Below are 26,832 nucleotides of genomic sequence, written 5' to 3'. Positions count from 1 at the left end.
TTGTCAGTGTTTAATTTGCTGTAGTGAACTCCCAGTCTGAGAGCGGCAATAGGCAGTGGGTTAATGCTGTGTAACTTGCTGCACTGAGTCCCCAGTCTAAGAGCAGCAATAGGCAGTGGGTTAATGCTGTGTATTTTGTTGCAGTGAGTCCCCAGTCTAAGAGCAGCAATAGGCAGTGGGTTAATGCTGTGTATTTTGTTGCAGTGAGTCCCCAGTCTAAGAGCAGCAATAGGCAGTGGGTTAATGCTGTGTATTTTGTTGCAGTGAGTCCCCAGTCTAAGAGCAGCAATAGGCAGTGGGTTAATGCTGTGTATTTTGTTGCAGTGAGTCCCCAGTCTAAGAGCAGCAATAGGCAGTGGGTTAATGCTGTGTATTTTGTTGCAGTGAGTCCCCAGTCTAAGAGCAGCAATAGGCAGTGGGTTAATGCTGTGTAATTTCTGTGCAGCTCCCATTCTAAGAGCAGCTTCTCCAGCCCCAGCCTCAGCAGCGCCCCCTGATGGACAGGCCGCGACACCAGGGGAGGCGCCCGCCGCGTCATGTGACCCGACTGAAGATGGCGGCGCACCTGAGCTACGGGCGGGTGATTCTGAACAACCTGCGGGAGGCCGCCCGTAAGGAGCTGAGGGAATTCCTGGATAAATGTGAAGGCAGCAAGGTGTGGATTGTGGCGCTGAAGCGGGGTCTGGGCTGCGAGTTAACTCGGTTACGGCCTGGAAGTGGGTAATGGCAGCGTTGGTGTTCGATCTGGAGGGGTACAGGGTAGTTCTTTCATGTACCCCTAGAAACCTGGAGATGCGGGGCAATGCTTTATTAATTCCTAGAAACGGGGGTGTAGGGCAACCCTTTCCTATTAACCTCTAGAAATATCGGAGTGCAGAGTAACCCTCAACCCCCAGAAACCTGGGGGTACTGGACAACCCTTATTAACCCCTAGAAAGTTGGGGGTACAGGGTAACCCTCATTTAACCCTGAGAAACTGAGGAGGGGGTGCAGGGTAACCCTCATTAACCCTGAGAAACTTGGGGGGGGGGGGTGCAGGGTAACCCTTATTAACCCCTAGAAAGTTGGAGGTACAGGGTAGCCCTCATTAACCCCGAGAAACTGAGGAGGGGGTGCAGGGTAACCCTCATTAACCCTGAGAAACTGGGGAGGGGGTGCAGGGTAACCCTCATTAGCCCCGAGAAACTAGGGTGGTGGGGGGGTTTGCAGGACAACCCTTGTTAGCCCTGAGAAACTGGGGTGGTGGGGGGGTTTGCAGGACAACCCTCGTTAGCCCTGAGAAACTGGGAGGGGGGGGGTGAAGGGTAACCCTCATTAACCCCTAGAAACTGGTGGAGAGGGGGTTACAGGGTACCTCCTATTAACCCTGAGAAACCAGCAACCCTTTCCTTATTAATCCCTAGAAATCAGGGATCTTGGGCAACCTTTTTAACATCCTAGAAATCTGGGGGTACAAGGCAACCTTTTTATTAACCCCTACCGAATCTGGGAAAGGGTAACTTTTTTTTATTAATCCTTAGAAATGTAGTGCCTGCATTATGGGTGGATAACCCATTCCTTATTCTTTTGTATAAATACAATACCAGTCTGTTTTGATTATGGAAATACTGATCTAAGGGGTGATAATTAATTAATTTTTCATGAGTTTATATTGTGTATTGATTTACCATAGTCTTGATTTTACTTTTATGCTTTTGAAGTTCAAGGGATTAATTTTAAGGACATTGTTCAGTAACTGAATTGCATTTCTGATCCTTCATCAACTTGCAAATGAAATTTACAGAAAAATTTACATAACTGTTTGGTTTAAGCTTACTCAAGTGCACAGTAGGTTTATCTTTTTTAATAGAAAATTGAAAAAGGAATATTTTTCAGAGATGGAGTAGTATAAAAATTGTGATCTATTTTTCTTTTGAGATGTGGACATAGCTGGCAAAGCCAACATTTGTTGCCCATCCCTAATTACCCTTGAACTGAACATCTTTTTCAGAGCAGTTAAGGGTCATCCACATTGCTGTGGGTCTGAAGTTGCGTGTAGACCAGGCAAGGATGGCAGATATTGCCATCCTTAATATGTTGCCTTTTTTTGCTCAATCTGTTATTTTCTCTTTTATAACTGTAAATTACAATGTTTAAAAATAGTGCAGAAAATAGGAGACCCTATCGTGTAGAATCTTTGAGGAGCTGAGACAGTGAATGAATCGGCTACTGCTCAAGATATATTTGCTTTTGGTCTGGCAATCTTTTAAATTTGGTAATGTATCCTACTAAAAGCTTTGGCAAGGCTAGCTTGCTGATGAACTAAGTTGGAAGATGGGACGATATGATATAGTCTGCTATTCGGTTATAATTGTGTTTCCTCAAATTTGCCACTTTTTGCTGTGGAAATGAAGTGATAGAAATAGATTTTTTTTGAGAGAATTACATGTGTAAAGTTTGGATTCCTCTTTATTTGATTGTTCTTGGACTGAGTCATACTGTTGGTTTGTACTTTGAATGCATTTTTCAGATGCTCTGGTAGCCAGAGACATACAAGAACTCAAACTTTGATCTCAGATGTATCTTTCAAAAGATCTTTGGAACCTCATCACTTTAAACCAAGCTGGCTCACTAAGGCCCTTTTTAAGGAAGGCATCCTGATCTGGTCTGTATATTATTCCAGTACCACACCATTGTTGTTGACAATTTGCTGTCCTTTGAAATAGCCTAGAAAGGCACTCAGTTGTCTCAAATTAACTTGAGTTAATTGAAGGTGGACAATACATGCTGACCTTACCAGCAATGTCCATATCCTAAGAATTAGGTTTAAAAATGCAATATAAGGAACTCAAATTTAAAAATATGTTCTGTTTTCTGGCTGATTATTGTCAGAGGTTGTTGATCTCCCTGCTGCAAGTGTAGATACAAGACTGTTTGAAACATGAGGACTTCGTGAATTTCTCAAATCTAAATAAGTCTGTTTTTCTTGCACAGGCAATAGTTTGGGATGAGCACCTTACTGGACCATTTGGACTAATTGCACAGTATTCACTATTAAAGGTAAGTGGCTGCTTCTGAAGACTTGAGCACTTTGACCAATGCTGCTGTTTTATAAATATCACTCTTGCAAGTAGTGCTGATCTTAATGCATCCTTTTCCAAAAATGAATATATATTGTTAATGATATGCTTGGAACCAAGATTGGAAACTGACCCACTTTTATTCCATTGATTATAAAATACTTTTGTTTACATAGGTATTTCTAAAGAACTAATGATTTGGAATAACTGAAGGATGTTGAGCATTGCCTTTCACATATTTTGAAACAGAAATTGAAGTTCTGTAAAATGTAATAGGCAAGATTTTATGGCCTCGCTCAAGCAAGACTGGAAAATCCAGCCCAAGGTCAATGGACATTCCCATTGTATGCTACTCGCCTGCTCTGATTCTTTGGCGGATGGGGCGATAGAATTCCTGTGAATGCATCAACAGACTTTTGTTGTCACTACTAAATATTTTTGTGTACTTGTTATTTAGGAAGGTGGCACTTGCCCTTTCTAACAAAAATCTAGAATTTTTAGGATAATCCACATTTGATTCACATTTGGTAATATATCCTACTAAAGAGTTCTGCAAGCTAGCTTGCCAACAAACTAAATTGGATTATGGGATGATGTGATGTAGTCTGCTATTCAGTTATAATTGGAATATGGGTCTTCAGACCTTGCAAATAAGTCTAATTTTCTATGATATTTTATATTGTTTCTCTATGGTAATTTTTAACAATCCTTTAGGAACATGAAGTGGATAAAATGTTTACCCTGAAGGAAGGGCGTATACCTGCAGCTGATGTCAAAAACGTAATTTTCTTTGTGAGGCCTAGACTGGAACTAATGGACATCATTGCTGATAACATTCGTTGGTAGGTGTTTTCTAGTTTTAAACCAGATTGCCAATTCCTTTCCTAAGTTGTGTTTTCCTTGTCATTTGATGTAAGATGTTAAAATGGATACTCTGCCTAGATTAGTGCCCCGACTTCTCTGCAGCCAAGGACTCCCGTTTGTGTTATTGTTTTCTCCTGTCAAATTGAGTAACCATTGCCTCTGTAAACCAGCCATTTCAGTCCAGGCTTTTTTTTCTACATGATGGCATCAATAAGAAACATAAGAAATAGGAGCAGGAGTAAGCCATCCAGCCCTTCGAGCCTGCCCCGCCATTCAATAAGATCATGGCTGATCTGTCGCTGCTCAGTTCCACTTTCCCGCCCTCTCCCCATAACCCTTAATCCCCTCTCCTATCAAAAACCCATCAACCTGCGTCTTAAAAATATTTAGCGAGGCAGCCTCCACCACTTCAACGGGCAGAAAATTCCAGAGATTCACCACCCTTTGAGTGAAGAAGTTCCTCCTCAACTCCGTTCTAAACCGCCCCCCTTTTATCTTGAGGCTGTGCCCCCTAGTCCTATTGTCTTTTTTGAGCGGGAAGAGTCTTTCCACCTCTATCCTATCCATCCCATTCATCATCTTATACGTCTCAATGAGATCTCCTCTCATTCTTCTAAACTCTAACAAGTACAAGCCCAGTTTATTCAGCCTCTCCTCATAGCTCAACCCCCTCAACTCCGGTATCAGCCTAGTAAACCTCCTCTGCACTCCCTCCAAGGCCAAAATATCTTTGCGCAGGTGCGGCGCCCAAAAATGCACACAGTACTCCAGTTGCGGCCTCACCAATGCCCTATACAGCTGCAGCAAGACCTCCCTACTTTTATATTCAATCCCCTTCGCTATGAAGGCCAGCATCCCATTCGCCTTCCTGACCACCTGCTGCACCTGCAAGCTGGGTTTTTGCGACTCATGCACAAGGACCCCGAGGTCCCTCTGCACCGTTGCCTGCTGCAGTTTTTCGCCTCGTAAGAAATAGTCCTTCCTACCATTTTTCCTACCAAAGTGGACCACCTCACACTTGCCAACATTAAATTCCATTTGCCATTTCCTGGCCCATTCGCCCAGCCTATCTAGATCCTTCTGCAGACTCTCCACACCCTCCGCACAATTTGCCGTTCCCCCAATCTTGGTGTCATCAGCAAATTTCGACATTCTACACTTGGTTCCCTCCTCCAGATCATCTATATAAATGGTAAAAAGCTGAGGCCCCAGCACCGACCCCTGGGGCACTCCACTAGTCACCATCCGCCAATCCGAGTAGCACCCGTTGACTCCCACTCTCTGCTTCCTATTTGACAACCAATCCTCTATCCACGCTAACACCCTACCCCCAACTCCATGTCCCTCGACCTTCTGCAATAACCTCTTGTGAGGCACTTTGTCAAACGCCTTCTGAAAACCTAGAAAGACCACATCCACCGGCTCTCCTCTATCCACCGCCCTAGACACATCCTCATAGAACTCCAGTAAATTTGTCAGACACGACTTCCCTTTAATGAAACCGTGCTGCGTCTGCTCTATCAAGCAATTCCCTTCAAGATGCCTCGCAATTTCCTCCTTAATGACAGAATCTAACATTTTACCTACCACAGACGTTAAACTAACCAGCCTATAATTCCCCGCCTTTTGCCTGGCACCCTTCTTAAACAATGGCGTAACATTAGCCGTTTTCCAATCATCCGGCACTTCCCCGGAATCCAGCGACGTCTGGAAAATAACCACCAAGGCATCCACTATCACCTCCGCCATTTCTTTCAGAACCCTCGGATGCATTCCATCCGGTCCTGGGGACTTGTCCACAATCAGCCCCTCCAGTCTGTCGAGCACCGCCTTTCTAGTAACAGTAATGTCATTAAGACCCTCCAGTCCTACCACCTTTCTATCGCTAACACCCGGCAAATTATTCACGTCCTCCTCCGTGAAGACAGAAACAAAAGAGTTATTCAATACCTTAGCCATATCCTCATCCCCTACCACTAGGTCCCCTTTCTCATCCTCTAAAGGACCAACATTCACCCTAGCCAGCCTCTTCCTTTTTATACATTTATAAAAACTCTTGCTATCCTTTTTTATATTAAGCGCTAGCCCAGCTTCATAGTTTCTCCTACCCTTCCTTATCAACTTCTTTGTCAATCTTTGTTGACATTTAAACCTCTCCCAATCCTCTTCTCGCCCACTACTCTTAGCTACTCTAAATTCCTCCGCTTTTAGTTTAACACTTTCCTTCACCTCCTTCGTTATCCACGGCTTATTACCTCTCCTCCTACTATCCTTTTTGACCATCGGAATAAATTTCCGTTGAGCACCAAGAAAGATCTCCTTAAAGATCCTCCACTGCTCCTTAACAGACCCTCCCTCCAACGCGCTCCCCCAGTCCACATTCGCCAATTCTTCTCTCATCCTACCGTATTTCCCTCTATTCAAACAAAGGACGCGTGTCCGGGAACCCACTTTCTCCTCCTCCATCTGCACCAGAAACTCCACCATACAATGATCACTCTCCCCAAGAGGATCCTTCACCACAAGGTCCCTAATTCTACCCGCTTCATTTATAAGGGTCAGGGAGCGTGCATCCTGGTTGCGTTTTCAGTCATAGAATTGCGCACTTCCTACAGAAATGTTGCATTAAAAAGAAAAATTCACTTTTTTGAGAAAAAAAATCTTTTTTGAAATCGTTCTAATGTTCTGGTAACCTTTTGTCTCTTGTATTCCGCTTTGCTGTTTCTCTCGCTCATTCATTTAATGTGATAAATTCAACTGTCAAGTGTTTCACTAGCTGGCATATGAACTTTTCCCATTGTTTCATAGTAACTTTGAGTTTAAATTGTTGGTGTAATGATGGTTAAGCTATTGTTACTGTTACAGATGCTGGTGTAATTGATTAATCATAGCCACACTTTTAGGCTGGTCACTCAACCAAAAAAATGAGTAGAATCTGATTTTCCAATTGCTATATTTCGAATGATTGGCTGTATGTTTACAACTAACATTAAATGTATATGCACAAGAAGGCTGTTTTGTGCATGTACGCATAAACCTATCATAAGAACGCAAGAAATAGGAGGAGGAGTAGGCCATCCAGCCCTTCGAGCCTGCCCCGCCATTCAATAAGATCATGGCTGATCTGTCGTGGCTCAGTTCCACTTTCCCGCCCTCTCCCCATAACCCTTAATCCCCTCTCTTATCAAGAACCCATCAACCCGCTTCTTAACAATATTTAGCGAGGCAGCCTCCACCACTTCAACGGGCAGCTATCGATATTGTCTTTTCCCACCCTTTTTGATTTTAGATAAAAGAAATCTCTAGATATAATCACTAGTCAGGTAACTAGCAGTATGCAATTACTTGCAAAGGGAGAATGTGAAAGTGGTAGAAATGGGATTTTAAATTCAGTGCAATTGTACCCTGAACAGCAAATTATTACCTAGATACATTAACTTTATTTTTTTTCTTATTTTAGTGAAGACAGACTTCATGGGTCTCTCAGAGATTTCCATATCCTGTTCCTGCCACGTCGCAGTCTCCTTTGTGAACAGCGACTAAAAGAACAAGGGCTGTTGGTCCACATCACTCATATTGAGGAGTATAGCCTGGATTTAATTCCTTTTGATAGTGATCTGATGTCCATGGAAGCTGAAAGTGCTTTCAGGGTAATTGGTTTTTCTTCTTCTTTCCAGTGCAAAGTCTCAGGTTTACTTTAAGTGTTACACAAATATATCTCTCCTTGAAGGGAACATGATTACAATTTAAGCATTCTGTATTGCTTGCTTGACTGGATAAACTGGTTATATTTTCCAGTGTTTTTAATTATCCTCTGATTATATTGGGTTTGGTTTTTATTGCAGATTATAATCTGCAGTAATCAGGACTGTTGTTACACTGGGTTCAGTGATGCAGATCCCAATGTACAAGGAGAAAATGGCCCAGATTTTGTGATCTATACTGAAGCTGTGGCATTTGCCACTGACATGCAAACTTACTTAGTTTGGCTGCTGCATGAATTTCATATCGTCTCCAGAGGAGATGAGCAGCATGGCATGTTCCAGGTGATACCATGTCCCCCAGTAGCATCGTGAGTTGAAAGCATGTTCCTTTCAGGTCAGTCTTCAGCTCAAAGGCTAGTGAATATTAAGATTTTAATACTTTGAAACAACTTTTATTAACTTTTAAGTACTTTGCCCCCAGGGAATATCTAGGCCAAACTGCCTTCATTTTATACAGGATGTACACAAGTCCATTGAGCTGCCGTCTTGAACCACTATAGACCCTGAAGTGTAGGTACATCCATATGCTGTTAGGAAGGGAAATCCCAGATTTTGACCCAACAGTAGTGAAGGAACAGTGATATATTCCAAGTCAGAATGCTGAATGACTTGGAGGGAAACTTGCAGGTGGTGTAGTTCCCAGATATCTGCTGCCTTTCTCCTTCTAGATAGTAGTGGTTAAGAGTTTCTGGTCAGCGTAATCCCAGGATGTTGATGGTGAGGGATTCTATGATGGTAATGCCATTAAATGTCAAGGGGCAATGGTTAGATCCTTTCTTGTTGGAGATGGTTATTGCCTGGCACTTGAAGCATGAATGTTACATCCAGTATATCAGGCCAAGCCTGGATACTGTCCAGATCGTGTTGCATTTGGGCATGGACTGCTTCTGTATCTGAGGAGTTGTGAATGGTCCTGAATGGAAGGAAAGTCTTGATAAAGCAACTGAAGATGGTTGGGCCTAGGATGTTACCCTGAGGAGCTCCTGCAGTGAAGTACTGGAGCTGTGGTGATTGGCCACCAACCACTGCATTCATCTTCCTTTTGTGTCGGATTTGACTCCAACCAGCAGATTCCCGTTGACACCAGTTTTGCTAGGCTGCTTGATAAGGGCATTCTCACACTTCTCGCCACAGGTATCTGGGTGTCAGACATTGGGATATGTTGCAGCCAATGTCAGCAGAGTGCCATGAGTCAGTGCATGCATTTAGCTCTTTACTGTTTCTTGTTAATCCAATACTGAAATAAACCTTTGTGACAGGATGCTGTCTTATTGCTGGTGGCAGTTCTTGAAGGTCTAACAATCGATCAAGATTAGAGCTCAGTGTTTGAGACCACAGTGTTTACAGTTATTTACTTTGAGTATGAGTGTAATCAAAATCGTGTAAAAGTTGTCCCTTTTAAGTGGCACATTCCTTGCGTGTAATTAATTGTGTAACAGATGAGCTCCTGAGCATGCTCTGCGCTTGGAAATACCAGCTCTAAAACATTAATCCATACTCGTGGGCAGTCAGCAAGAGTCCTTGCTGCTTTACAAAGTGGCCCATCATTGGGTTCCTCTTCCAGCCCATTAAAGTGGACTACAGCATGGTATATGGCATAGGTGCATGTGACAGAAGTTCTGGGACCATTCAAGAAAGTAGAAATATAGACAAGAGTATTGCACCCACAGTGATTTCTTTTTCCTTCGGAGTTTCTCCTTGTAGAAAGAGAAAAAGTAATCAGTTCTTTGTGCAAACTGGAAGATTTTGACATTCCAATTTATCTTTGTGGCGAAATCCTCCTTGATTTTCACTATTACTTTCGCATTCTCCTGCAGCTAGATGAGCAGATTTTATTTACGCAGCCAATTAATGCAAGGACCAGCTGTGGTTATACTAAACACTTTCATTGAAGAGTGGCAAATATTCAGGGCTACTTTGGTGAAATCATACGCACTGGAAAGTTAACTGTTAAAGACTAATAATCCGATTGAATAACCTAACACTGTGTGTATCACACAGACACAATCTGGAGTTATTTCCATGTGGGTCACTACTCTTAAGGAGAAAAAGGAGAAAAATATTTTTCTTTGGAGATGGGGAGGCCAAATTAAGCATTGGCTATAGTTGGTATACATTGCTGCATGATTGTTGCTTGCAGCATTCCAAGATTTGTTATGATAAATGAACAGAAATATGCACCAGATCTTTGAGCAATGTGGGCAGTTATGACACTCTGACTATGTGCCACAGACTCCTTCCTGGCTGCTACTAATATTATTCTGATATGTTGTCAAGAACTGTGCACTGACAGATCAGCATGGCTACTGCCGGTTTATACTGCTATCCTGATTAATAATAAGTGACACGTTTAAAACAAAGTTTGAGCTTTGATTATAGTAGTAGTTCAGATTGTGATGTTCCTTTCAGCCCAGTGTTAAAATAACATGGCCTCGGATTTTTGATAATATACATTTTTCTAAATGTAATCTTTGCAAGTTACAAAGCACTCTTAATGTTAATGTTTTAAAGGACCAGGTGGGAGCACTTTCCTCTAATATTAAAGACAAAGCTTGTAATATTTCCAGCAGGTCCAGTAATCAGATGGCTCAACATCTGTAAATAGCTGACCTGATTTACTGTTAAGGGCCTGGCTTTACAGAAAGTAATTCAAGTCTTGTTGTATTTGCAAACAGGAGTGTTATTTGGAGAATGACCAGACTGTTTTATTCCATGTTGCCAAAGGGCTGATGACTTTGCAAGCTTTGTACGGAACCATCCCACAGATATTTGGGAAAGGTGAATGTGCACGGGTATGTTCAAACTTTTTTCACATTCCTTCTAAGCTTTATGTTCGCAGTTCAAAGAATAAGATTTGATGACCGTGTTTATAAATCAAGTGTCAAAGATGTTTTTTAATTAAGCTTGAACCAGTAAATAAACCCATTGTTCTGTCTTCCATCATGAATTTCTGGTGCAGGACATAGATATTTTATAAAGTAGGTCAATAATTGTCATCTGATCCTTTTATTGCTGATTTATGGAAATCACTGCACCCATAGTAAGGAGAGAATGCACCTTGCAGTAATATTTGCAAAAGTTGCACTCATCAGTAGACATGCAACAAGTATGTGCTGTGGTCTGCTAAAATTTTGGGACCCATCATATTCTTTGATTTTCTAGACCCCTTTCAAAATGCACTAATGTTCCTCCAGCAGTCATCTTCTCCTCACTTTCCCAGGTGTATGTTTACAGTTGACCTATTAGCTGGAGTTTTCCCTGTCTTCCTCTGTTCTGCTGTTGGTGGTACTTAAGTCCTGTTTCCATATCTTTTGCTATTGGTGATCTGAAACCTGCTGCCACTGGCTCTCTTTCTAGACCCTTTTAACTGTATTGTTAAGAGACAAATGTGGTGCAAAGGCTGTCTGTGTATTTTGGGGATTGTGGGGAATGGAGGTGTAATACAAGGGCTTGGCTGATGAGAGTCAGTTTCATAATTTTAACCCTGGTTGTTTTTCTACAGCTGGTGGCAAATATGATGCTAAGAATGAAACGAGAATTTGCTGGAAGTCAGAACCAGATTTTACCTGTCTTTGATAAACTCCTGTTACTTGATCGTAATGTTGACTTGTTAACACCCCTAGCAACGCAACTGACCTATGAAGGACTGATTGATGAAATATATGGCATTCAAAATAGTAAGTTCAGAAAACTACAGCTGCCGCTGCATTAGTAACTGAAACATTTAATTTTCAGCAGTTGCAAAATATTTAATGGAAAATGACATGCTCCAAGTTTATGGAATCTTCTATGCTTCATAGATTAATTTATGGAGTTATAGATAAGGATATACAAGGTAATGTTTGCCTGAATTTGAAACCATTGTCACCCACTTTTTAACCAAACTTCAATTAAGCTTTTAGTTTTCTCAATGTGAGAAAAGGGCTAACCCTTTCTGGATATTTCTGGAATATTAAGCATCCACCTTCTGCTCAGATCTGAGTTTGGGACAAATTCACTGTATAGTGACACTGAGTCCTAAAGACCAGGAATGTCCTGGCTTCAGTTTTTGGTATGTAGTGAATTATCTCATCACATCTAGTGTAGAGCTTGTGCAATGGGCTTGTAGTATCCCTAATTTAGCAAGAGTGAAAATCAACTAGGGTTCCTGCACCTTGCAGTCAGTAATGTATATTGGGTGACAGACCAGTCTCAACTGTAGTACCCTCTCCCAGAAATGAGTAACACTTTTTCACAGGGGAGTTGATGGCCTAGTGGTATTATCGCTAGACTATTAATCACAAAACTCAGCTAATGTTCTGGGACCCCAGTTTGAATCTCGCCACCGCAGATGGTGGAATTTGAATTCAACAAAAAATATCTGGAATTGAGATAACTGTGAAACCGTTGTCGGAAAAGCCCGTCTTTTGCTGTGCTTATCTGGTTTGGTCTGTGTGACCCCAGAGCCACAGCAATGTGGCTGACTCTCAACTACTCTCTGAAATGTCCTACCAGGCTACACAGTTAGAACAGTACAAGCCCTTCAGCCCTTAATGTTGTGCCAAGATATGTCTAAACCCCAAGATCAAGCTATCCCACTCCTATAATTCTAGTGTGCTCCATGTGCCTAACCAATAACTGCTTGAAATTTCCTAAAGTACCTGATTCCACTATCACAGCAGGCAGTGTATTCCACTCTGGGAGGCAGAGTTCCAGGAAGGCAGTGGAAGGTAATATGCTGGAATCTTTTGGATAAACAATTGGATGCTGAAAACTGGAATGCCTTCTGATCTATAATTATCATGTCAAATTTGGCAACATTGTATGAGAATGTGCAGTTTCCACAACGAGTAATCACACCTAAACCCACTTGTATTGCATGTGGTTTCCTGATACCCCCACAACATTGAAATTTGAATATTACTGTTTAGGAAAAATGCTGTTGAGATATTTTGTCATTTCTGCCTATTTGAACAACCTTTTCAAATAATGTAACCTTGAAAGAAACAAAATAACTTTACTTAATTTTTGTCATTTTCCATTTTAAAATTGGGAAAGCAATCCATCAAGACAATCTGGTTGAATATTGTGATAATTTGCTGTGGTTGAGGTTGCCTGTAAAGAAATTGTTTGTTTTTGTATTACATCCCTGCTGCTATTTCTATGGATAGTTTTGAGTTCCAAAGCAGTAAAGAGATGTCCTCCCAATCTCTACCTCTCTTTTTGTACCATTTCTTGTAGAGGCTATTCATTTATATTTTCCCACATCCTAGGATGTTCTGAACAAGGGGCATGTTAATCTGAATTTTTTGTTGTACAGTAGTGCTTAATATTTGAGCTATGAAAATCCATTTGCAAATACTGGACTTAATGCACAAATGTTGAAAACTGGAGTGACATACAGTGGCAGTGATTAGCACTGCTGCCTCAGCGCCAGGGACCCAGGTTCGATTACTGCCTTGGGTCACTGTCTGTGTGGAGTCTGCACATTCTTCCCTTGTCTGCATGGGTTTATGTCGGGTAGCCTGGCTTCCTCCTACAGTCTGAGAAGTGCTGGTTAGGTGCATTGGCCATGTTGAATTCTCCCTCCAGCGTACCCAAACAGGTGCAGGACTGTGGCAACTAGGGGATTTTCACAGCAACTTAATTGCAATGTTAATGTAAACCTTGTGACACTAATAGATAAACTTAAAAACTTGTGTTTAATAAGTTTCTGAAGATGCTCTGCTGATAAGTAACCAGCATTTGAAGACCCTTTTTTCAGTTTTAAGATCTCCTGCACTTGGCAAAAATGAACATCAAATTTAGCCTAATTTAAAGCTTCTTCCTTTTAAAAAATCAGTTACTCTGCTAGATGAATTGATGTTCTAAATTCATTGTCCGAATTAAGAAAACACTTCACCTGCCTTCATTTTTTGTTTTGCATATAAAAGCACCATTTTTTTTTGAGGTAAGAATCTTTCATCAATCTTCTACTTCCAGAAGCAGAGATGCTTCCCTGTCCAGTGTGAAATTATGCATCTAGACAAGTGCAATATGAAATGTACTATTGCCATAAGTGGTATATGGCGTATTGATGGATTAATCATGAACAAGTTTGGAGCTGCTTTTACCTTGAATTTGAGGCGGCAGAGTGGTTAGCACTGCTGTGTTGCAGCACTGGGAACCTGGGTTCAATCTGGTCTTCTGTCTGTGTGAAATTAGCACATTGTCTCCATGTTTGTGTGGGTTAGGTGCATTGACCACACTGAATTGTTCCTTAGTGACCCGGGATACGTAGGTTAGAGGGATTAGCGAGGTAAATATGGGGAATTATGGGGAAAAGGCCTGGATGGGATTGTTGTAGGTTCAGGCTCAATGGGCCAAATGGCCTCCTTCAGCACTGTAGGTTTTCTATAATTCTATGAAATTTGTTTAATATATATTCTCCATACTGGCATTTATTGCCTTATCTTTAGTTACCCTGAATAAGCTTGCTGGGCCACTACAGGAGGCAGTTAAGAATCAACAAAATTGGTTTGGAACTTGAGTCGCAAACAGTCTCTAAGGCTAGAAGGTTGCCTTCTTTAAATGATATTAACAAAGCAGATGGATTTTACAGCAACCTGAAGACCTTGTCAGTTTTACTGATACCAGATTTTTAAAAACAAATTTGAATTCTTAAACTGCTGCAGCATGAATTGAATTTATATTTCTGGATTATTAGTACAGACCATTGGATTACTACACCAGTAACATTGCTGTCCAATAAAGGATAACTTTTCAACAAAAAAATTCTTGTGAAAACTATATACAGTTCTAGAATCTGCTGCATGTGCCACAGCTAGTCTCTCATGGTAGTGCTCTGGCTATTTTATTGTAGACAGATCAGACAGGCTTCAGGTAATCGGATCCAGGTAGGGGTCTGTAAACGTGAGATGATGGCTGAATGATATTTGTGTGAACGAGGGTACGGCTAACAGAGTTTTGGAAGAGCCCCAGTTCAGGTAGGGTGGAATGTGAGAGGCTGACTGGGAGAGCATTGCAATAGTCAAGAATAGATTGAAGTAGCAAAGGCATGGATGAAGATTCCAGTAGCCAATAAGCTGACAGGAAGCATTGTCAGGTGATGCTGTGGAGTTGGAAATGGGTGACCTTGTTAGGCTGGTGTGGATATGATATTGGAAGCCCCCCTCTGGGACAGATGCCAACACCAAGGTTGTAAATGATCAGTTTTAGCAATTTCTGCTCCCTCACCATTATTTCCTGGATAGATTCATTGAGAGTCCTATGCCTTTCTTGCTGCCTTTCACCCCCATCCAAAGCAACTAGTCAATTCTCTTTTGAAAATGTGAAAATTCGTGTGGAATTGTGCTTCTGTTGGGTTTATATTTGTGACCTTTGTTTTTTCAGCAAATGTAAAACTGCCTCCTGAGAAATTTGCACCAAAAAAGCAAAACGAAAGCGGCCGAGATCTTCCCACTGAACCGAAAAAACTACAGTTAAACTCTGCTGAAGAACTCTATGCAGAAATCAGGGACAAAAATTTCAATGCAGTTGGTTCAGTCCTTAGTAAAAAGGCCAAATTCATTTCTGCTGCGTTTGAGGTAAAGCATCTTTTACAGTCCAAGATCAGCTTCAGTGATAGATTTGTGTTCCTAAAGTGATTAGGTGAAGTGTATCTCTGAAGGCCAGAATAGAAATAACTGCTTCTAAAACCTTGCTTTCTGTGTTTTTGCAGGGAAACTTGGTGAATATTGTACTTTTATTTTTGTTGCAGTAAGAATTTTGTTTGGACTTAAGCATGTGGATGAACAGCCATATTATTAATTATTAGTAGAGTAATATGACAATTCACCTGACCTTTTCTATAGTTAAAATTTAGAAACTTGTTTGGGCAAATCATTCAAATGCTTCTGAAACATTCTTGTTTGTTAATTACCAATAAACGATATATATTGTGTCAATCATTACATATTTCAATTCATATTATATCTGACTTTAAGTGGATATTGAGTGTGGTGTTGGGAAGTAAAAAAAAACATTGTATTTCTAACACCAGGAGTTAAACCTCCACAATTTTAAGGCTTCATTAACACCGCCGTGTCTCAACTTGCCCAATTTCTTCAATCTACCAATGTTTCTATTGTGAAAGCAGTCAGCTAGATGCATGCTCTTTAAAATTCATAAGGATCTAATGCTGCAATTTTTAAAAAAGAAACTGGAATGTTGGGTATAAGTCTTCATTAAATGGACTAAAATTATTGTGCTAATTCTTTAATATTAAGATGCATAACAAGGTGCAGCTGGGGACAGTTATAAAGACAATCAATGTCTCTCAGATTTGACTCTGCTGTGATTGCAGAAAGTCAGTGCATGCTAAGGAATAGATTTCCTATACAATCGGTCTGACCAAACTATCTGGCCACTATTCTATACCATTTACAGAAAGCCGATGTTGCTAATGATTGGTAAAGGATAGTTTTGTCAAAGCCATTAATGTTGGGATAGGACCTTTGGTAAGGTGGTAGCTTCATCCTGGAGCTGAGTGTTATTTTCTTGTATGGTATTGCATGCTATTTAGTGCAAGTTGTACTTCTAACTTCCACTTAATAGCAAGCTCTTGCCTAGACGGAGAGTTAACCAAGCTGGTAATCCTGTGTAATTCTTTGCCACCATGGCAATATAGGTTACCTTTTTGGGAGGGAAGCAAATATTTATTTAAAACTAAATGGAAATGTTTGTTTTAGTTGAAATAGTTATAACCAAACTGCTTTATAATTATAATCAACTTTTTTTTTTGCAGGGAAGACATAATGCAAAGACTGTTGGTGAAATTAAACAGTTTGTCTCCCAGCTTCCACATATGCAAGCAGCAAGAACCTCACTTGCTAATCATACATCTATTGCTGAACTCATCAAAGATATTACAGGTGAAACTCTGTGGATTCCCCCCGACCCTCCTCCACCACCACGTTTTTGATTCTAAAAATTAATTTTTCACAGTATGAGAAATAAGAGCAAGCATGCTCTACCATTCAGTAGGACCATGGTTGATTTTCAAGCTTAACTTGATATTCTCACAGTGTTCCCATATCCCTTGTTTCCCTTTAAATTCCTAGAATCGTGAATGTAAAATTTTTGAAACAACATCTGATCAAGTAAGCTGAATTGAAAACCAGCTTCACTGAAAGCAGTTGCTTTTTTACTTGCTATAATTGTTTTCTCTTAGCTTCAGAAACATTCTTTGAGAATTTGACTGTGGAACAAGAATTTATGTCTGGGATTGATACTGACAAGGTAATAAAACTACAGCTTGTCCTCTTTTAAATGTTAATGCTGTACGTTCATTTACATCAAGTAACTATTGATTGGTTGTCATTTAACACATCAAAAATCTAGAATGAAATATGTTTCCAGTAGTTTAATTGTATCTGCTATAAGGTAAACTGGTTTATTTTAAACAAAGAATCAAGACATCTTGGAGCATTTGGCACTGACGAAATAACTTAAATACTAATATGACATGTATGCAAGGGACCATCTGAATTATTTTCATGAGTTATACATTGAAAAAGTTATAATTTGACTTGGGCAAGAATAAATTATTGTAAAAACAATTTGAACATATAACTTGATGGTGCTAATTTGGGCTATAATGATAAAATGTGTGACCGGAGTGGCTGTTTGGTTAGGAGTGAAATGGGGTGCAACTTAATTCAGTTTCTGACCAGCTATTAATCACTTAATATTAGTTTGCTTAAATGGAACTTTTGAATACCAATAGCATTTCTTCCTACAGGTTAATAGCTATATTGAAGACTCCATTGCTCAAAAAGAACCTTTGATAAAGATTCTGCGTCTTGTTTGTATGCAGTCGGTGTGCAATAATGGCCTGAAACAGAGAGTGCTGGACTACTACAAGAGAGAGATTTTACAGGTTGGACAAAATTATTAATCTAATACTGAAATACCACTTGTGTTTACAGTATATTTAGGTAGAGTCTGTTTGGAGTTTGGAATAACTTAGTTCATTCAGTGATTGAGAAATATTAGGTATTTTAAGGCACATCATTCATGAAATGTGAATGTTCTGCTCAGTAAACTTGCGTGTCATACTCGAAATTAAAAGTTTCCAAATTATAAATCATACAGTTTAACTTGATTTTCCCATAAATGTATGCTGGTGCAGTAACCAATTACAAATACAATGCTTACTACATTGTCATCTACTCCTTGTATTAAGTTTTACAATGAAGGGCTTCTTCCAAACCCCCCACAGTACAAGTTAGTTTACAGTTTTGACCCATGCTTGTAAACCTGATTTGTAGATTGAATAGCATCCAATAATTTTTTGTGTGGGTTTCAGACTAGAAAGATACATAATAGAATAATCACCATGCTCTCCTGATAATTCTCTTGAGTAGAATCATATCATGAACCAAATATATTTTGGGTTGTGCATCTAGTTGTATTTACTGCAAATTGGAAATTTTATACTGGGACAAAATGAGTAACATACAATTGCAATTACAGCACATTGTTACTTAAAACAATTTTCTAAAAACAAAACTACAAATTTAGAATAATGGGAGATCTTTAGTTTACTCTTGCAATACTGTAATATTAGCCCTTTGCCTTCAGAATACTGCCACACCAATGCAGTACTGGGCTTAATGGTGGAAACACATGAACTAAAGATATGTGAAAGGCTGCTGATCCAGAGCCCTCCAGATTAAAGACAGTATGCAGGCATCTTTTTTAACAGCTGAACAATCAGCATTAATTGTTTCTGTTGCCACAGATCAACTTCTTGCTGTCTGGTTAAGGCTGCAATTGCTGCCAACATGTGCATGGGACATACAAGACATTACAAAGGACAGTGTGCAGTAGAGAGTATGCACGGTTGCCATCTTCATAAGATGGCATTGCGCCACATGAATCCAGCTTATTTAGTTTCAGAACCATGTAACGTGCATCAGACAAATGACTGGCAATACTTTGCAAAGTTAAATTTAGTTCTGCAACACCTTAATTCCTCCTTGTTAAACTGAAGATTTGAGAATGCAACAGAATATGCAGGCATTTTAAGACCGGATTCTGCCCCTTCATATTCTGCTAGAATTACTGAGTTCAGTACAACATTGCAACAATTTTGGGCCATTTGGTATTTAGCAACATGTGTTCACAGTGCTTATCTCTTATCATCTTGCAGTTCATAATTAAGATGAGTTGAAGCACCAGGGTTCAGTAACAATTCTGGATTATCCCTGCTACCCTCATAAAATACCGAGTGTTAAATATTCTGAGCAACCTCCTGACAAATGATGTTTGATCCATGGAATCCACAAACTAAGAACATATTGCAATAACTGTCAGAAAACAAAATGAGTTGGTGCTGTGCTGGGTAAACTGATTTGTGATGCCTATGTTTGCGGGGACCAGTGTGCAAACGCAGATGGAAATCAGCCAAGCATGTTATGTTGGCAAATGACACAGTACTAATATAATAAAGTTAGCTTCAAGATGCAACCCATCAAATTTTATGTTTGGGAAGACTTTGTAATACATTATGCAACAAGCAAATGCTATGCATTATCAAAGAATTTCTGTACCTTTTGACTAATACCACCAGACGGGAATTATAAACTAATATGCTTCTTGGAAGGAAAGTAGAATAGAATCCCTACAGGACAGAAGGAGGCCATTTGGCCCATTGAATCTAAAACTGACTCTCCATAAGACCATCCCACACAGGCTTGCCCCTGTAACCCTGAGCATTCGTCATGGCCAATTCACCCAACCTACCTATGCCCAGACACCAAGAGGCAATTTTTAGCATGGCCAAACCACCTAATCTGCACACTTTGGGAGGAAACCAGAGCACCCAAAGGAATCCCATGGAGGCACAGAACATTGACAGTGACCCAAGCCTAGAATGGAACCCAGGTCCCTGACACTGAAGCAGCAGTACTAACCACTCTTATCACCATAGCTTCTATTTTAAAAATCGGTGCTTTACAAGTTAGAATTCACACGAAATGCTCACCGTAATTTCAGCTGCACCATGAATGGGAAATAATTGTCACTTCCATAGGAAGAAATAAAGGGTAAATGTAGAAAACAGTCCTCATTGGTTTTATTAATAATTATCTAATATTGTATCCACAAGTCAAAACATTCTCTTCACATTACCCTGTGTCCCATTCATAATTTTAAAGATCTCTTGTCAGGGGGGGAAAAAAGCTTGAGTTTCCAGAGTTAGAACCTCTCAGTTCAGGTGCTACACTTGCAAATCTTTTCTTTTGCACTTACCTCCTAATTTTTTCTTTAAAAATTGCATTGTATTTGTATGTAAACTTTGACTACTCTGACATTTACCTTTGGTAGGTCAAACCTAATTTGCTGAAATAGAGCCTTTAGTTTGTGCCAAGCTTTTATAGATATGGAAACATTGTATGTATAAGCAACGTGTTACTTTCCTTTCCTCTAAATGAAAAATGAATCCAGATTACTCAAGTGTGCTAACTCAGGGTTTTGTTGACTGAAGCAAAAGGAAGTAACCCTATCCTGTCAAGCAGGTACAGCATAGAGCAAGAGAGGAAACATCTTGGTAGAGTGCAGATGAATATTCCAGTCAATTTCAGCTCACTTTCAGTAAAAGACAATTTTGTGGCAGGAAAATCATGTAGAGTCTTTCCTGCTAGTTTTATGCTATTAACGCTTCCCTGAATTCCCTCTATGCCTTCTTTTAAATCTGTGATTTTAAAAAAGAAACCCAAGACTCCTCAGCATACTTCCTGATTTTCCACCCCCATTGAATAGTCACTTAGTCTGAAAATTAGATGGTGCAGATGTTGACAGGATTAACTGGGAGAGGTATCAATGATTCTTCACCACCCACCCCATTTCTGCTAACACATACATTCACCTCCCCTTCTCCCCTCAGGAAGGGGTTCCCATGATCAGGTCTGGCATCCCATATAAAAGCGTCTTATGTGCCATTATCAGGGAGCAGCACTGGATAGAACAGAGGATAGTGAGGAGGATTTGAAATGGATGTAGTATATAACCTCCTTTGTTTTTTAGCCAAATCCAGTCTATCACTGTAGAATGTGTACAAGTCAAAGAGAATTTGACAGGAAATGTATATGAATGCACTTCACCAAAGAAGCAATTAAGCATGATGACTTCCATATACATTTCCCAGCACTGCTCTCTCTGGCAATGAGATTAACCACTGCAGCTAACCTGAATAGAACTGGCTCAATCATGTCTTCATGGCCATTCTTTGTTAATTGAACCATGCTGGAGTCCAGTCTTGCATTCACAAGGTGACTTCGCCATCTCCCATGGCAAGGGAATGATACCTTTCCACAATCTCTCCTCGCCATTCGTCTCCAAGAATTTGAGTTGTTTTATGATGGTGACGACCCCTCTTTTAGCCTGTCTATTTTGGGCATTGTACTATAATTTCTTCTGCAAGAAGGTTGTGTAAACGGGAGGAAGACTAACATCTGAGTCTGCCACATGGTATAAGAAAACTGAAGTGAGAATTGAGACAATGTCTGTTCAATTGGAGGAGAATGTTTTAAGGTTGTGCTTGTTAGTAATTCCTGTTTAGTGAGCTAGATAGTCATATTGCAAAATACTAAGTCAAAGCACTCCCCTCAAACCAGACTTAATTGTAAAGCATTAGTTGGACAAGGTTTTCTTTAAACAGAGTATGCTTACCTTACTCTTTCTGCTGAGGTCATTGAACTTGGGGTACTGACCTGTAGTCCTGGGATGTAAGAGTTGCTATTCTCCAAATTGGTGCAGATGACACAAACCAGGTTCCTGACAGTTTTTTGTTTCTTTAGCTCTGTTTTCTTCAGGAAATTTTTGGAAAGTTTCAGACATATGGTTATGAACACGTTTTAACCTTGGGTAACCTAGAAAAAACTGGGTTACTGAAACCTCATAAGCACCAGAAATAATTATCCTTCAACTTAATCTTTGGATGGATGACATCAGTGAGCAGATTAGTTAATCCAGACCACCGTTAACATGAATAATGAATTTAACAAAAAAAATTTTTTAAATAAGGACGTTAATATTAAAAGGCTGGATGGTTTCTCTATGCCTGTATATTATTTAACCAAGGGGTCCAATACTTCCTCCTGCAGTTGTTGAAAAGTATGAGGGGAAAAAGTACTGAAAAAATTTGAGCGAATTACTGTGGATGCTAGGATCTGAAACAGAAAATGCTGGAAAATCTCAGCAGGTCTGACAGCATCTACGGAGAACATAATTAACATTTCAAATCTGAATGATGCTGAATTCTGTCTCCACAGATGCTGTCAGACCTGTTGAGATTTTCCAGCACTTGTGTCCAGTGAGTGAATCAAGCACCACCTCTTCATTTGATCCATGAAGTCATATTTTTCAGCTGCATTGTTCAGCCAGAACTGCCTTCTTAAAAAAGCTGCTCTCAAATTTCCCCACACCCCAGTAGACAGACAGACAGCCATTTCTATGCCAATCTCCCAACCATTAAGAGTGCAAGTCTTTTTCCACCAGGACCACAGTCCCTGCAGGGGAATTAATTTGTTCTAAAATGTAAAACATAGTTGCATGAGTTCTTTCTTAATTGTTTACAGGATTTTATTTGATGAATACCAAATACAATTTTAAGATGTAAGCTTTTGAGATTTTGAAGCCTTAATTTAAACAAAGGGACCCAATGTTTTTTTTATTTCAGACATATGGTTATGAACACATTTTAACCTTGAATAATCTTGAAAAGGCTGGTTTACTGAAACCTCAGACGAGCACCAGAAATAATTATCCAACTATAAGAAAAACTCTGCGTCTTTGGATGGATGATGTCAATGAGCAGGTTAGTGAGTTCTGAGATCTCCTTTTTGATGTGACAGTTTAACCAAATGGGTTTTAAAATGAGAATTTTAATGTTAGTACTTCTGGTCTTTGGAATAAATTCAAATTAACCATTTCTAAATCAGAGTTATTTTTCTAAAGAGCATACTCATTTATCTAGAATGAACTGTTTAGATGAATGAAAACCAAGTTGGATAGTTCCATTCACCAGGCAAATCCACTTCAAAGATTATCTGATGCATTGAGAGAGAGCAGGAGAATTTTTGATGCAATGAGAAAATGAATCCATTCAAAAGTAAAGAAATTATAATTTTCACTGTGGAAGTTTCTTCATTTCTGGGTACTACAGAGTTCTGTCATGTGAAACATTCAACATGTTGCTTCCTGTTTCAGTATTGATAAATGGATCTGCATTACCAAATAAGCTCGTTCCTACCAGCCAAACTTTTACAGTAGATTTTCAACATACTTTCCTGTTATGGTGGAAGTGAGTTGAGCTATAATACTACTTCCTATTTGTTTGTCTTTGCCAATCATTTCACTCCAGATCTCCCTTGAATGGTTTAAGCTCATTATAATGAAAATAGCAGATGGCGTATCTTTCCTGGGAATGACTGATAAGTTCAGTTATGTTGCCAATGGATGGATGACTTTTGAGTAAATAATCTGGGAGCAAATGATGGTATTAAGTCTGTAGGGTTATTGCTTACATTGAAGCCATAGAGAGAGTTAGCTATTAAGAATTATACCTTGTCATGTTTTAAGTATTTCAATTGGTGAAAGTTATACTAATTCTTATTTTAATTGTGTTGTTTTGTTTTAATAAAAGCTTTCCTGGTGGGTTGAGCGAAACACTTTATGCTAGCCATAATGTCAAAATCAAAAAAAAAAGTTGGGTCTAGGCTAATTTCATAATGTACTTTGGGAGTTCTGATCTGGTTCCTTACAACTTCCCTATTGGCTAATAATCAAACTTCTAATGGTTATGTTCAGTTGAAATTGTTTAATATACCAAAATGGTCTTGCAGTAGCATATCTGATATTTTTGTGCCTGGATGTAGATGTCACATGTAATTTTAAGACCCTTAAATGGTTTTTAAGGATTTTATGTAACTTTGGGTTTTTCAATATTACAGAATCCCAATGATCTCTCTTACGTGTACAGTGGTTATGCCCCTCTGAGTGTGCGATTAACACAGTTGCTGGCTCGTCCTGGCTGGCGAAGTATAGAAGAGGTACTAAAGATGCTGCCTGGACCTCATTTTGAAGAAAGACAGCAACTGCCTTCTGGATTGCACAAAAAACGTAAGTTGTAACTACCTTCTATTTGTATAACTTTAACACAGTAAAGCATCCCCAAAACGCTCGGGTATCATTGGACAAAATTTGACACTAAATCACTAAGCAAATTTTGAGACAGATGACGAAAACTTTGGTCAAAGAGAGATAAAAGCTTTGGCATTTGGTAGATGAAGGCATGGTCACTAATCATGGAACAGATAACATCAGCTATGGAACATATCTCAAGGGCTGCAGAAGATTACAGTGATGGGGTGCAGTGAGGCTATGGAGGAACTTGAAAACACAAATTTCAAAATTTGAGTTGTTGCTTAACCAGATTATGTCAACGAACAGGGCTGTGATGGATATATAGTACTTAGTGTGAGTATTGAAGTGGCCAGCAAATCTTTGAATGACCTCCAATTTATGGAGAGTAGAAGGTAATAGGCATTGGAATAGTCAATTCTAGAAGTAGCAAAGATATGTGTGAGGGAAAACAAATAATAGTGCAGCATAGGAAGAGGCCCTTCAGCCCACCAAGACAAATATAGAAATAATTTAATAGGTGATTGAAATCCTGTTAAGAATGTGTTTATACTGAAACTTCATTACTGTAAAGCAGTTTCTGTTTTACACTGACAAAAATCAAGTCTAGATAATTGTATGTATTGGTTGATACTGCTGCAGAATCAGTGAGATTTCTTGGTGATGCAACTGCCTGAAAATGGGTTAAGAAATGGATTTATTGTACTAATCTATAATTCTAACATACAGAAACCTCCCTATTTTCACTGAGGACTGCTCGGTTTTTATTTTGAAGGCGTTCAGTGTGTTCAGAGAACTGAAAGTACTGAATCTGCCATCCAGCAAGTCAAAATAGGCAACATGCCCCTTTCACACTTCCCCCATATCTCCCTGCAACGTGTAAACCATAACTGTGGAAATAAAAGTACAAATAAAGTACAAGACTTGTTGCAATGATGTTCACCATTTTCTTGCCAAGTGTTCTCTAAATATACAAAAGAAGAGAACGTTCTACCATATGGTTTTATTCCATAGGAAATACATTTTCCATTGTTTTAAATTGCCCTTTTGGGAGAGAAATTGTGGAAATCATCACCTAAAATATGCTTGGAGGACCAGACTAAGAAATTAATGAAGATTTAAATGTTGTGATGTTAGTGTACCTTTTTAGACTTTTATTTTTAAAATCATGGTCTCTGCAGCTCACAGCCTAAGCTTACGTCATTGTTACCTGACTAAGAAAGTCCTTCTGTTGCTTCTTAAGTTATTTAAATGGGGTGCCTCACTACTTTGACATTAGATTTTATGACCTTGCATTGTCGGTGGGGGGAGGTGCAACTGGTTGGCAGGTCAGGTGATAAGCTCATTTTCACTTTTGAGCTGCAGCTTAGTTTTTAGAAGGGATGGCAGGCTGAAAGAAGTGTTTCCCTCTGTTTTATTTGGAAATTCTGCTCGTTATCTGAAAATAAGTCTTGCCTTCCTGGAGTAGAAAATCTACTGTTGGTGGCTTGACGAGAGTCTACCTGGGGTTCTGGGAAGCTGTTCTAATTTTCAAACTGTTCTGGATGTATCAAGAGAACAACTAGAGCTTACAAAACTGAGTTTTCAATTCTCCACCAAATGATTCAGCTCTGGTATTGTGTGAGCATTCGTCTTTGCTGTGTTAAACCTGTGAAAAAAGATCTTGTCTAAAGGAAGTTTTTGGTTTTGATTGGAACATCTTAGATATATTTAAGGGTTGTGCATTTATTGTGGTTGCTTTGTTTGTAATTGACCAAAAGTTATTGCTAATTTTCTTTCCATACATGTTAACTACATTCTTAATTAAACTTTGATAAAAGCTCCCTAGTGGGTCATACATCATGCTTATCCTAACCAAATTCAGGACGCAAAACAGACAGGCTCCAAAAAACACTTTTTAGAGTTTCTGACCTGAACCATAATGTGTATTTTTTTGAAAAAAACTTCAAGAATTATAAAATCTGTTTTCTCTCCTGATCTCCAGGCCAACAGGGAGAGAACCGAGTCACTCTGGTGTTCTTTCTTGGAGGTGTAACCTATGCTGAAATTGCAGCACTCCGATTCTTATCCCAGATGGAAGAAGGAGGTACAGAATATATTATTGCCACCACAAAACTGATAAATGGAACAAGCTGGATTAAATCTATGATGGAAAAGTTAGAACCATCTCTATTCTAAAAGGATAATGTGATGGACAGCATTAATCTCGATTTTATGTTTATTGACACCTACCCCCTCCCCCCCCCCAAATGCATTTGGAAAATAAGTGTAGCTCATAAATGTTTCAATTGAGAAACTGAATTGAGCATGATGGGTGCAAAAAACAAATTCTTGTATGGAATAGATTCACTTTCAGCAGCTGAATCGTCTACAGCTCGTTTGGTGGAATAGCACATGAAACCAAAATGCTTCAGAATTCACTGTGCTTCGGGAATCACATTACAGCTGCCCCGAAACACATTTCTCTATAGACAGAATTCATACACTGTTTGTGCTACTGAATCTATTAACTCGCATGCAGACACTGCACAAAGCACTCGGGTATCTTCTGAAACTTTGAAATGTTGATATATTCGGGCAAGAATATGCGATGCATGTTATCGTACGTGTGCAGTAACATCCTTAATTCCAAAACTGATGGGCTAAGTGCAACAGTCGGGCAATCTGAGGAAAATTGGATCAATAGATGTGTATTATGTTTGCCATTTTAGCACATAAAGCTTTGTTTATACTGGTGGAATCCATCATTGACATTTTCTCTTAATTTCCTGTCCTGACTTTTGTTTCCTCTTTACCACCTAAAACTATATTAGAAGCGTTATCGTGCAAGAGTAAAACTAAATCTCAATCCTGTTCTTTCCTGCTTTATTTTTGATGTGCTCTTCTATTTATTGAATGGTTGCATAGTTTCAGGAAAAGTTGTATCTGACCTGATTTTTCAGCAAAAGTGTAGTACTTTTTATTAAAAAAAATTGGAATAA

At 39.4% G+C, this 26,832-nt stretch overlaps 1 protein-coding gene across 1 annotated transcript; it reads left to right on the top strand.

The window, feature by feature from the left end:
• The first annotated feature begins 522 nt into the window (after positions 1 to 522).
• Positions 523 to 26,832, top strand: vps33a (VPS33A core subunit of CORVET and HOPS complexes). Its single transcript, XM_080208325.1, has 13 exons — positions 523 to 655; positions 2,974 to 3,039; positions 3,774 to 3,901; positions 7,384 to 7,573; positions 10,363 to 10,479; positions 11,190 to 11,364; positions 15,059 to 15,252; positions 16,452 to 16,578; positions 16,878 to 16,945; positions 17,448 to 17,585; positions 22,389 to 22,526; positions 23,662 to 23,830; positions 25,836 to 26,832. Exons 1-13 carry the CDS (start codon positions 554 to 556, stop codon positions 26,027 to 26,029), a joined length of 1,806 nt encoding a protein of 601 aa, XP_080064451.1. The 5' UTR covers positions 523 to 553; the 3' UTR covers positions 26,030 to 26,832.

Source organism: Carcharhinus amblyrhynchos, chromosome 20, assembly GCF_965287045.1.
Source record: "Carcharhinus amblyrhynchos chromosome 20, sCarAmb.v2.hapA, whole genome shotgun sequence".
Lineage (NCBI taxonomy): Eukaryota > Metazoa > Chordata > Chondrichthyes > Carcharhiniformes > Carcharhinidae > Carcharhinus > Carcharhinus amblyrhynchos.
This window is presented reverse-complemented; position numbering and strand designations above follow the sequence as displayed.

Excerpts from the sequence above, each read along its gene's own strand:
- vps33a (XM_080208325.1), top strand. The coding sequence starts at position 554 with ATGGCGGCGCACCTGAGCTACGGGCGGGTGATTCTGAACAACCTGCGG. Across the intron at positions 3,902-7,383 it reads ATTGCTGATAACATTCGTTG|TGAAGACAGACTTCATGGGT; the intron begins GTAGGTGTTTTC and ends TTCTTATTTTAG. Across the intron at positions 17,586-22,388 it reads ACAAGAGAGAGATTTTACAG|ACATATGGTTATGAACACAT; the intron begins GTTGGACAAAAT and ends TTTTTATTTCAG.